The sequence below is a fragment of the Neoarius graeffei genome, chromosome 24 (genome assembly GCF_027579695.1).
Source record: "Neoarius graeffei isolate fNeoGra1 chromosome 24, fNeoGra1.pri, whole genome shotgun sequence".
NCBI lineage: Eukaryota > Metazoa > Chordata > Actinopteri > Siluriformes > Ariidae > Neoarius > Neoarius graeffei.
Window position 1 is genome coordinate 38,509,805 of NC_083592.1, and position 12,824 is coordinate 38,522,628.

Here is a 12,824-nt window from a genome sequence, read left to right on the forward strand (position 1 = left end):
GGGTGATAGCGTTCCGGCGCGCCGTGGCTGGGGGAAAAAAAAAATCTTGTTCGCCCATTGTCCTGTGTCATTCTGAGATGCGCAGATAGACAGTAAAGGGAATTCTCCCTTTACTGTCTATCTGTGCATCTCAGAATGACACAGGACAATGGGCGAACTAGATTTTTTTTTTTTTTTTTTCCCCAGCCACGGTGCGCCGGAACGCTATCACCCCTGTGTAGCAGGTTGTCATCAATTTTCACCTGATTTAAAGCATGTTTCATGCCAGAAATCAACGGAAATTCATGCTTGCAACCTGTTCCAACCAAAAATGTTTTTATTTACAAATGGTGCTTCCAGTTACTCAGGGCATGTGCACTAGAAATGAGGCTTTTTTTCATCCAAACTACTTTTTGAAACCCTCATTCTGATTGGCTGGTGTATTATAAGCCAGCCAATCAGAATCAGTGTCTTAAGGCAGCAGCATGCCGTAATGGCTGTTTGTTGTCTAATTAGTATCCAATATCTCTGTCATTTGTGCCTTTATTGTCCGACTTTTGTTATTGAAACACAACAAATGACGAAGTAGATAACTTCTTTAGACATTTGTGGCCCTTTTCCACTACCCTTTTTCAGCTCACTGCAGCTCACTTCAGCCCGACACGGCTCGCGTTTCGACTACCTCAGAGCAGCACGACTCAGCTCGCTTCAGCCCTACTCAGCACCCAAAACTCGCACGGTTTTGGAGTAGGGCTGAAGCGAGCCAAACCGAGTCGAGTGGGGCTAGGGGCATGAGGAGACACTCCCCTGTGCACTGATTGGTGAGGAGGAGTGTCCTCACATGCCCACACACGCCCCGCGAGCACGCTGGGATCTGTAAACACCGTAAACCCGGAAGAAGAAGAATTACGAATTACAAGAATTTCTGAAGCCTTATGCGCCTCACCTCATCTATACGCTCTTGCCAGTATCTGTTGTCGGTGACAACAAGCCACAGCACCAAGACCAGCAACACTAACGACTCCATGTTTATTGTTTACTATCTGGGTTGTGAGACTACCGCTTAAAAGGTCACTGATGTCACTGTTTGCGCCACCTAACGACATCACCTGACGTCCACCCACTTTCGCTAACTCCACCCAATGTGTCCACCAACTTCCAGCCAGCGCGGTTGTAGTCGAAATGCAACTCCAACAGCCCACTCAGCTCGACTCAGCCCAACTCAGCACGGCACGGCTCAGCTCAACTCAGCCGCGTTGGTAGTGGAAAAGCGGCATTGGTGACCCAAATCTGAAGTTTGCTTGGATAATATCAACTGGAAGTGGCTCAACTGGGATGTTATCAGTAGATTAAGTTTCAATGCGCTCTGCTACAGACGCTGCAAGCCGCTAATTACGTCCCCCATGTCTCCATGGCCTCGTCTCGAGACTCATTGATTGAATAATTTTGGCGCCAAACGTATTCGCGCCCTCTGCTTACAATACATTAAAGACATCGTTTAACTCGATATATCGCGATATATATGGTACGGTATCGTGAGCAACTGATGGCAAACGAGCACAGCCCTAGCATAAACAGCATGTTTTTACACTATTGCATAACGATATATGGAAAATGAGGTACAATTTTCTGCTCGTCATAAACGCTATGTCTTTAAACATGCATACAAAATATATTCTACAACACAAGTATTGGCTAAACTGCCATTGCCAAGTATGATGCCATCTGACAACCCTGTATAGTTCTGATTAGTGTTTTATCTATATTAAATCTTTTAATTAGGGATACACAGTTTAGTATGTGGCTTGACACGATCACTGGTAAATGCGTGTTAAGAATAGCCATTTGGTGTTCTGATGTTTGAAGAGGTTTTAAAAACCGGTTCGTGTGCAAATAAAAAGTGAAGGGCTTTAAGATGCAACCAAAATAGCCTGGTTTTGCTGTTTCACAGTCTGGAGCCAACGCTATCTACTATGCAGCTCGACATGGCCATGTGGAGACCTTGAAATTCCTCCATGAGAAGAAGTGCCCTCTGGACATCCAAGATAAGGTGCTCCGCTCCATCTCTCTCTCTCTCTCTCTCTCTCTCTCTCTCTCTCTCGCGCGCGTGTTCACTCATGATTGCTCATCCTCTCTCTCTCTCTCTCTCTCTCTCTCTCTCGCGTGTTCACTCATGATTGCTCATCCTCTCTCTCTCTTACACATACAGAGCCATCACTAATGGTCTTCTGGCAGACACTACATTTGAGATTTTTATTCCTCTTCCTTTCATATGTGACACATTTTTACCTTTTCCTGCTTTCCCTTTTGGCAGTTTCTGTGGTCTCCTTGGACTTTTCACAGTTTCCATGGTCACTCGCCAGGCTGAGAGCCGCTCGCTCTATAAAATAATCGTTGCGCTGTTTACAAAAGCACCTCTCTAGACTCAAGAGCATGCTCGGGCATACCAAATTGTAGCATGAAGTGCTGTCGAGTTTCTGAAACACAACAAACAGTCGTGCTTTTCAGTGCGTGTTCCTTTATTAGAGATGGAAATTGCAGGCTTGCATGGTTCCGTGGGCTTGAAGTAAGGTCGCCACACTAAATGCTGTTATGGCTTTAGTCATGTTAACATGTGACACCACTGTCAGAAAAGACTGCTGTTTTTAAAGTGTGTGATTTTATGGTGCAAGCTAGACCATAAATTAACTGTCATGTGTGACGTTTAGCTTTGACGTAGAGTTGATGTAGCTATTTCACACAAGCTATTGAGTTTACTGACTGATGGAGAGTCAAAGATGATGTTATAGTGAAGCTAATAAAATGACAATACATAGAGCTGGACTTCGTTTACTTTTTGCAGCCAGGGATTCCTTAACTATAAAAGTTAAATTATACCCTGTCCACACTAGGGATTTTGTACCGATACGATACTACTTTCGTACCGCAACACCTGTCCACACTAGCAACTATACCGGTACTGTAGCGGTATAACTGTATCGGTACGAAACCCACAAATGTATGGGTTTCGTACCGGTACAGTATCGGTACTGTAGCGCTTCGCTGTAGTGTGGACAGATGAAGCGGCTCTGTATCGATACAAATATAATGCGCATGCACAAAGTCACACACCTCAATCGATGTCTTCGCTGAATAAAAATAGTGAAGAACGGAGATTCATTTTCTTTGTTTCTTTCTCAACTGCCTCGCGCGTTTTATACGATTCGACTGAATAAATGACCACCAGAAATACAGACTGTACACTGACAACAAAAAGCACACACACGTCGTTTCATCTGCCATATTCTCGGAAGGAAGTTACTCGGTAACCACGGAAACATTTAGCGCACGCGCATTTCAACTACCGTGAAAGAAAACCGCAAACATTTCTCGCTAGTGTGGACAGATGCACTAAACTGTACCGATATACTTTGTGTCGATACAGTTATATCACTATCGTACCGGTATATATGTGAACACAGCTTAAGCGTTGCCCGGCAGCACTTATTTTATACCTACATGTTGATAATGGTAATATTTCTCAATCATCAGCTATCAGGTTATAGTCCTATGAAAATCCATGACCTTGAGTTTGACATTTTAGTCATTCAAGGTCAAAGATCATGGTGCCAAATGAAAGCCCATATGGGACTTCCTATAAGTTGATGGTAGATATCTGTCTACCATCAACCAGTTTCAAGTTACAGCCCTCTGAAAATCCGTGACCTTGAGTTTGACCTTTCAAAGTCACTCAAGGTCAAAGATCATGGTACCAAATGAAAGGCCATATGGGAGTTCCTATATGCTCATAATAGTAAACATCTGTCTATCGGCAACCGTTTTTGAGTTATAATGGAAAAATGTCATTTTGACCAAAAGGTTGACCTTTTAACTTTCGTCTTGACCTGATTACCCCCAAAATTTAATCAGGTAATCTATGGACCATTGCCCACCTACCATGAAAATTTGAAGTCAATCGGTGCAACTGTCTTAGACGCTAGATTGTTAACGAACAAATGAAAGTTTGAAAGAAAACTATGAGAGAGACACCCATCATCTAGCACATCAGTGGAAGCAGAATTGAAAGATGAACATTTTGGAATTGGTTTGAAGTAAATATGAAGGAAGATATCGTGAAAAAAAAACCCCGATTTTGACGTTTTTGATGACCCTCAAAATATTGGTTCTATTTGAGACCGATTCCCGTCTATCCTGGAAGCTTCATGAAGATTGGTCCAGCCATTTTCCCGTAATGTTGCTAACAAAAAAAAAAAAAGCAAAGCCCACCGAAAACAATACCTCGCCCCCTGGTGGACTCCGTCCCGGGCGAGGTAAAAACCATTGGGCCTCTTAGCACAGATTTATATTATTAACATAATCTACCTGTTGAGTTATTAGGCTCCCTTATTACAGTGTGCGCAGTAATAACGTGATTATTCACCGGAGCCGTATCGCATTGTGTTCCTGAACGTTCCACTCACTGAACACATTTTTATTAATGATGTTTATTAGATTCAAGTCTACGCTATTTGTAAGCTTACTTGCTTTTGAGTATTCAAGGTTTGGATTAATTGGCTAAACATTATATTAACTCAATATTTGATATAATAAAACTAACTAAATCTTAAAAAAAAAAAAAGCAGCAGACCCCCCCCGCCTATGCATCATTTGGTGCCACTTTATAGGAAACATGGACATGCAGGACCATATTGATGGAGTCAGCATCAAATGATGGGGATTAAGACATGACATGATGTTATCGTCTCAACTAAGTATTTTTGTTACAGTTTACAGCTTCTGATTTTGTTTGTTTTTTTTAAAGCAAGTTATATGAGGATATTTTGATAGAATTTTGTTTTATAAGAGGATTTCTCTAATGAAATGTCTTGGTTTTAAATAATGTACTCTCAAAAGATTAGAATTGACTGAGTAAAACTAATGAGATTTTGCACTATGCTGAAATAAAGGTGATCTAATGGACTTGGACTTCGTAACCTTTTGTATAAAAGATAAATGGATTACAATTCACAGATGTATGATTGAAGAGTTTTACATCAAATTACCCATTAAATAATCATTTACCGAAAGTGACGTGAATGATAACGGAGACAAAGTCGAGGTTATTATTCACTGAGCCTGAGGCAGATAATTGATTTAGTATAAATACACAGGGGGCGGCACGGTGGTGTAGTGGTTAGCGCTGTCGCGTCACAGCAAGAAGGTCCGGGTTCGAGCCCCGTGGCCGGCGAGAGCCTTCTGTGGAGTTTGCATGTTCTCCCCTTGTGTGGAGTTTGCATGTTCTCCCCGTGTCCGCGTGGGTTTCCTCTGGGTGCTCCGGTTTCCCCCACAGTCCAAACACATGCAGGTTAGGTTAACTGGTGACTCTAAATTGACCGTAGGTGTGAATGTGAGTGGTTGTCTATGTGATGACCTGGCGACTTGTCCAGGGTGTACCCCGCCTTTCGCCCGTAGTCAGCTGGGATAGGCTCCAGCTTGCCTGCGACCCTGTAGAACAGGATACAGCGGCTACAGATAATGAGATGAGGTGAGATAAATACACAGGTGATTTTTTTTTTTTTTTTAATTAATAAAAATAATTTATTTCAATGTTCAAAAGCAGCATGCAAATGTAATGCATGTGCAGACTTGTCACTTATGCTAACTCGTATAAAATACTTTGTTTTGAAACGGATAAAATAAACCACAATTCCACCTTACTTTTGAATAGTTTTAGACTAAACTTCGTAGCATCTTTAATGCTTTTCAGAACAGCATTTTCATTCATAATCTGTAATTCTTCCTCACTTACGGTGATGAAGCGCTTGGCCGCCATTTTGCCGAGTCGCTAGAGGTCTTTATTGAGAAATGGTCTAAATTTAATAATAGAGTATAAATACGCAGGTGATTTTATAGAAAATCTTGCGCACTGGTTGAGAGATTCGGACTATTTCTCAATCACCTCGAACGACTCGGCAAAATGGCGGCCAAGCGCTTTGTCACCGTAAGTGTGGAAGAATTACAAATTATGAAAGAAAATGCTGTTCCTAAAAGCATTAATAATGCTATGAAGTTTGGTCTAAAACCATTCAAAGCTAAAATGGAATTGTGATTTGATTTTATCTGTTTCAAAGCAAAGTATTGTATGTCAGTCAGCATAGATAAGTAAGACAAGTCTGTGCCATGTGGTTATTACATTTGGATGCCACTTTTGGAGCTTGAAATTTTTAAATTAAAAAAAAGTATTAATCACCTGTGTATTTATACACAGGTGATTAATTTAAAAAAATAATCACCTAGTGAAGATGCAAGGAGTAGACATAAAGTTGGTGAATTCAAGTACCTGGGGTCAACTGTGCAGGAAAATGGGGGCTGCGATAGTGAGGTGAGAAAGAGAGTGCAGGCAGGGTGGAGCAGTTGGAGAAGGATTTCGGGAGTCATTAGTGATCGGAAAGTCCCAGCAAAAGTGAAAGGTCAGATGTATAAGACAGTAGTGAGACCAGCTGTGATGTATGGATTGGAGACCGTACCCTTAACGAAGAGACAGGAGGCAAAGTTGGAGGTGGCGGAGTTGAGGATGTTAAGGTTTGCGATGGGAGGTTGGACAGGATAAGGAACGAGCACATCAGAGGGACGGCACATGTGGCGAGCTTGGGAATTAAGCTAAGAGAGATGAGACTGAGATGGTATGGGCACATCCTGAGAAGAGATGCAGAGCATATTGGAAGGAGAATGTTGAGGATGGAGCTGCCAGGCAAACGAAAGCAAGGAAGGCCAAAGAGGAGATACATGGATGTGGTGAGGGAGGATATGAAAGTGGCAGGAGTGGTAGAGAAGGATGCAGAAGACAGGGAGCAATGGAGACGAAAGATCTGCTGTGGCGACCCCTAATCGGGAGCAGCCAAAAGAAGAATCATCACCTGTGTATTTGTACTAAAACAATTATCCGCTTCAGGCTCGATGAATAATAACTTCGACTTCATTTCGGTTACTATTCACCAGTATTCACCTCGCTTTCGGTGAATAATTGTTAATTATTGGTTACTTTAAAGCTGCTATTAAAGCCTTTATGAATCATGTATTATAATGATGCACATTTAATGATTGATGTTCAAAATTATATGCTCGATTTTCTTGTCATAGATTTCTCACAGCACAGAGTTGTATCCCCTCATGCTTATATTAAAACATTACCTGTCCAGTCAGAATATTATGAATATTACAGTTTGCGTTTTCTTTGTGCTGCAGTCAGGGGAGACGGCTCTGCATGTGGCCGCTCGATATGGCAACGTGGATGTAGTTCAGTATCTTTGCAGTATTCACGCCAACCCTGACCTGACAGACCGGGTGAGTAACGCCGGAGAAACAGGAAAGTACAAAATACTTCACTTAAAAACAGGAAGAATGTTCTACACACAGTATTACTCTACATTATTACAAATGGAGCTGCAAAGAAAATTCAGTTTTCATTGAAAATACTAGAAGTAGGCTGAACTGTAGTGACCTGAAAGTTGGTAGGTATGTCTTAGGTAGGGTTTATAGTGTAGTATCTTACATAAGTTTAACATGAGTGATAACATCGGAGTGCTCAGTAGTGACCACCATCCTGGACACTTTCCCACCGTGGACTTTAGCACTTGAATTGATGATCGCGTGTCGTATGATTAGTGCTGCACAGTCAAAGATTCTCACTCTGGCCCCTGATTGGTGGGATTCATATCTGCCTCCTTCCCTATTTATTTTCACAAGAGAGATAAACTAGCTGTTGAGCTGGATTAAGATGAGAAGCTAACTTGTCCCAGTCTATATTTGACCTTATTACTTTTCGAGTCGCTCTGAGGTGCCACTCTGGAAATGGAGCCCTGTTTGTTGTCCAGCACTTAAAAAGCAATGAAGGGCTCAGCTGTGCTTGGATATACTAGTGCATCTCAAAAAATTAGAATACCATGAAAAAGTTGCTTTTTTTTCATAATTTAATTCAAAAAGGTAAACTTTCATATATTCTATATTCATTACATGTAAAGTGAAATATTTTAAAGCCTTTTTTTTTTAATTTTGATGATTATGGCTTATAGCTCATGAAAATCAGAAATCCAGTATCTCAAATTATTAGAATATTCCCTAAGATCAATCAAAAAAAAGGATTTACAATACAGAAATGTCCAACTTCTGAAAAGTATATTCATTTATACACTCAATACTTGGTTGGGGCTCCTTTACCATGAATTACTGTATCAATGCGGTGTGGCACGGAGGTGATCAGTCTGTGGCACTGCTGAGGTGTTATTGAAGCCCAGGTTGCTTTGATAGTGGCCTTCAGCATATCTGTATTTTTGGGTCGGGTGTTTCTCATCTTCCTCTTGACAATACCCCATAGATTCTCTATGGGGTTCAGGTCAGGCAAGTTGGCTGGCCAAACACAGTCATATCATGGTCAGCAAACCATTTAGTAGTAGTTTTGGCACTGTGGGTAGGTGCTAAGTCCTGCTGGAAAAGGAAATCTGCATCTCCAAAAAGCTCGTCAGCAGATGGAAGCATGAAGTGCTCTAAAATCTCCTGGTAGATGGCTGTGTTGACTTTGGACTTGATAAAATACAGTGGACCAACACCAGCAGATGACATGGCACCCCAAATCATCACAGACTGTGGAAACTTCACACTGGGCTTCAAACACCTTGGATTCCGTGCCTCTCCACTCTTCCTCCAGACTCTAGAACTGTGATTTCCAAATTAAATGCAAAATGTACTTTCATCTGAAAAGAGGACTTTGAACCACTGAGCAACAGTCCATTTCTTTCTCTCCTTAGCCCAGATAAGACACTTCTGACATTGTCTCTGGCTCAGGAGTAGCTTGATATTAGGAATGTGAAAGTTGTATCCCCTTTCTTGAAGATATCTGTTCGTGACGGGTCTTGATACACTGACACCAGCCTCAGTCCACTCCTTGTGAAGCTCTCCCAAGTTCTTGAATCAACTTTTCTTGACAATCCTCTCAAGACTGCGACCATCCCTGTTGCTTGTGCACCTTTTCCAGCCACCCTTTTCAGCAATGACCTTTTGTGGCTTACCCTCCTTGTGGAGGGCATCAGTGATCATCTTCTGGACAACAGTCAAGTCAGCAGTCTTCCCCATGATTGTGGTTGTGTGTACTGAACTAGACCGAGAGATACACTGTGTTCATACTGTTTTACTCAAACTCGAAATGAAATATTCTAATATTTTGAGATGTTTTTTTTAATGTTTTTGTACTGTATGCCATACTGATTAAAATTAAATTAGAAAAATGCTTGAAACATTTTAGTTTGTGTAATGAGTCTTTAATATATAACTTTCACTTTCTTAAATAACTGATGGAAAATATTGAACTTTTTCACAATATTCTAATTTTTTGAGATGCACTAGTAAGGGCCCCTCCTAGAACTGCCACCTTATTGTGGTGGAGGGGTTTGTGTGCTTGAATGATCCTAGGAGCTATGTTGTCGGGGGCATTATGCCCCTGTTAGGGTTTCCCAAGGCAGACAGGTCCTAGGTGACAGGCCAGACCAAGAGCAGTTCACCAAAAAACCCCTATGGAGAAAAAATCCAGGACCGTGACGTCGCCCGGTAGGACGCAGCCGGGGCCCCACCCTGGAGCCAGGCCCGGGGTTGGGGCTCGTATGCGAGCGCTTGGTGGTCGGGCCTTTGCCCATGGGGCCCGGCCGGGCTCAGCCCGAAGAGGCGACGTGGGCCCGACCTCCTGTGGGTTCACCACCCACAGAGGTAGCAGTAGGGGTTTGGTGCAGTGTGGATTGGGTGGCAGTCGAAGGCAGGGGCCTCGACGACCTGACCCCCGGACACAGCGGCTGGCTGTTGGGACATGGAATGTCACTTCGCTGGGGGGGAAGGAGCCTGAGCTTGTGCGGGAGGTTGAGAGGTACCGGCTAGAGATAGTCGGGCTCACCTCCACGCACAGCTTGGGCTCTGGAACCCAGCTCCTCGAGAGGGGCTGGACTTTCCACTTCTCTGGAGTCGCCCATGGTGAGCGGCGGCGGGCTGGTGTGGGCTTCCTTATAGCTCCCCAGCTCAGCCGCCATGTGTTGGAGTTTACCCCAGTGAACGAGAGGGTCGCCTCTCTGCGCCTTCGGATTGGGGAGAGGGCTCTTGCTGTTGTTTGTGCCTACGGGCCAAATAGCAGTATAGAGTATCCGGCCTTCTTGGAGTCCCTGGGAGAGGTACTGAGGGGTGCTCAGACTGGGGACTCCATTGTGCTACTGGGGGACTTCAATGCTCACGTGGGCGATGACAGTGACACCTGGAGGGGCGTGGTTGGGAGGAACGGCCTCCCCGATCTGAACCCGAGTGGTGTTTTGTTATTGGACTTCTGTGCTAGTCACAGTTTGTCCATAACGAACACCATGTTCGAGCATAGGGGTGTCCATAAGTGCACGTGGCACCAGGACACCTTAGGTCGGAGGTCGATGATCGACTTTGTAGTCGTGTCATCTGATCTCCGACCCTATGTCTTGGACACTCGGGTGAAGAGAGGGGCTGAGTTGTCAACTGATCACCACCTGGTGGTGAGTTGGATCCGCTGGCGGAGGAGGAAGCTGGACAGACCTGGCAGGCCCAAACGTATGGTGAGGGTCTGCTGGGAACGTCTGGCCGAGCACTCTGTTGGGGAGGTCTTTAACTCCCACCTCCGGGAGAGCTTTTCCCAGCTTCCGAGGGAGGTGGGGGACATTGAGTCTGAGTGGACCATGTTCTCTACCTCCATTGTGGACGCAGCTGTTCGGAGCTGTGGCCTCAAGGTCTCCGGTGCCTGTCGTGGCGGCAATCCCCGAACCCGGTGGTGGACACCGGAAGTAAGGGATGCCGTCAAGCTGAAGAAGGAGTCCTATCGGGCCATGTTGACCTCCGGGACTCCTGAGGCAGCCGACGGGTATCGGCAGGCCAGGCGTGCTGCAGCTCGGGCAGTTGCGGAGGCAAAAACTCGGAACTGGGAGGAGTTCGGGGAGGCCATGGAGAAGGACTATCGGTCGGCCTCGAAGAAATTCTGGCAAACCGTCCGGCGCCTCAGGAGGGGGAAGCAGTACTCTGCCAACACTGTTTACAGTGCGGGTGGGGAGCTGTTGACCTCGACTGGGGACATTGTCGGGCGGTGGAAGGAATACTTTGAGGATCTCCTCAATCCCACCGTCATGTCTTCCACTGAGGAGACTGAGGCTGATGACTCAGAGGTGGACTCGTCCATTACCCAAGCCGAAGTCACTGAGGTGGTTTGCAAGCTCCTCGGTGGCAAGGCACCGGGGGTGGATGAGATCCGCCCTGAGTATCTCAAGTCTCTGGATGTTGTGGGGCTGTCTTGGTTGACACGCCTCTGCAACATCGCGTGGCGGTCGGGGACAGTGCCTCTGGAGTGGCAGACTGGGGTGGTGGTCCCTCTTTTTAAGAAAGGGGACCGGAGAGTGTGCTCCAATTATAGGGGAATCACACTTCTCAGCCTCCCAGGGAAAGTTTACTCCAGGGTACTGGAGAGGAGAATTCGACCGATAGTCGAACCTCGGATCCAGGAGGAACAATGCGGTTTTCGTCCTGGTCGCGGAACACTGGACCAGCTCTATACCCTTCATAGGGTGCTCGAGGGTTCATGGGAGTTTGCCCAACCAGTCCACATGTGCTTTGTGGATCTGGAGAAGGCATTCGACCGTGTCCCCCGTGGTATTCTGTGGGGGGTGCTTCGGGAGTATGGGGTTCGGGGCTCTTTGCTAAGGGCTGTCCGGTCCCTGTACGAACGGAGCAGGAGTCTGGTTCGCATTGCCGGCAGTAAGTCAGACCTGTTCCCAGTGCATGTTGGACTCCGTCAGGGCTGCCCTTTGTCACCGGTTCTGTTCATAATTTTTATGGACAGAATTTCTAGGCGCAGCCAGGGGCCGGAAGGAATCCTGTTTGGGAACCACAGGATTTCATCTCTGCTTTTTGCGGATGATGTTGTCCTGTTGGCTTCTTCAAACCAGGACCTTCAGCATGTACTGGGGCGGTTTGCAGTCGAGTGTGAAGCGGCTGGGATGAGAATCAGCACCTCCAAGTCCGAGGCCATGGTTCTCGACCGGAAAAGGGTGGCTTGCCCTCTCCAGGTTGGTGGAGAAGTCCTGCCTCAAGTGGAGGAGTTTAAGTATCTCGGGATCTTGTTCACGAGTGAGGGAAGGATGGAGCGTGAGATCGACAGGCGGATCGGTGCAGCCTCCGCAGTGATGCGGTCGCTTTACCGGTCCGTCGTGGTGAAGAAGGAGCTGAGCCAAAAGGCGAAGCTCTCAATTTACCGGTCGATCTACGTTCCGACTCTCACCTATGGTCATGAGCTTTGGGTAATGACAGAAAGAAAAAGATCGCGGATACAAGCGGCTGAAATGAGTTTCCTTCGCAGGGTGGCTGGGCGCTCCCTTAGAGATAGGGTGAGAAGCACAGTCACTCGGGAGGAGCTCGGAGTAGAGCCGCTGCTCCTCCACATCGAGAGGAACCAGCTGAGGTGGCTCGGGCATCTTTTTCGGATGCCTCCTGGACGCCTCCCTGGGGAGGTGTTCCAGGCATGTCCCCCCGGGAGGAGGCCCCGGGGAAGACCCAGGACACGCTGGAGGGACTATGTCTCTCGGCTGGCCTGGGAACGCCTCGGTGTTCTTCCCGAGGAGCTGGCCGAGGTGTCTGGGGAAAGGGAAGTTTGGGCTTCCATGCTTAGACTGCTGCCTCCGCGACCCGGTCCTGGATAAGCGGAAGAAGACGAGACGAGACACTAGTAAGGGCCTTATGTGTGGAGTTTGTACTGACCTACAGTGGTGCTTGAAAGTTTGTGAGCCCTTTAGAATTTTCTATATTTCTGCATAAATATGACCTAA

At 45.8% G+C, this 12,824-nt stretch overlaps 1 protein-coding gene across 3 annotated transcripts in view; it reads left to right on the forward strand.

The window, feature by feature from the left end:
* The window catches only part of dapk1 (death-associated protein kinase 1), a 175,389-nt gene that overhangs the window by 114,965 nt on the left and 47,600 nt on the right, over window positions 1-12,824 (forward strand). For all 3 annotated transcript variants that reach the window (XM_060907201.1, XM_060907200.1, XM_060907202.1), the window contains exons 14-15: window positions 1,931-2,029; window positions 7,204-7,302. In XM_060907201.1, the coding sequence (XP_060763184.1) occupies window positions 1,931-2,029; window positions 7,204-7,302 (198 nt within the window). The remainder of the gene's footprint in view (window positions 1-1,930; window positions 2,030-7,203; window positions 7,303-12,824) is intronic.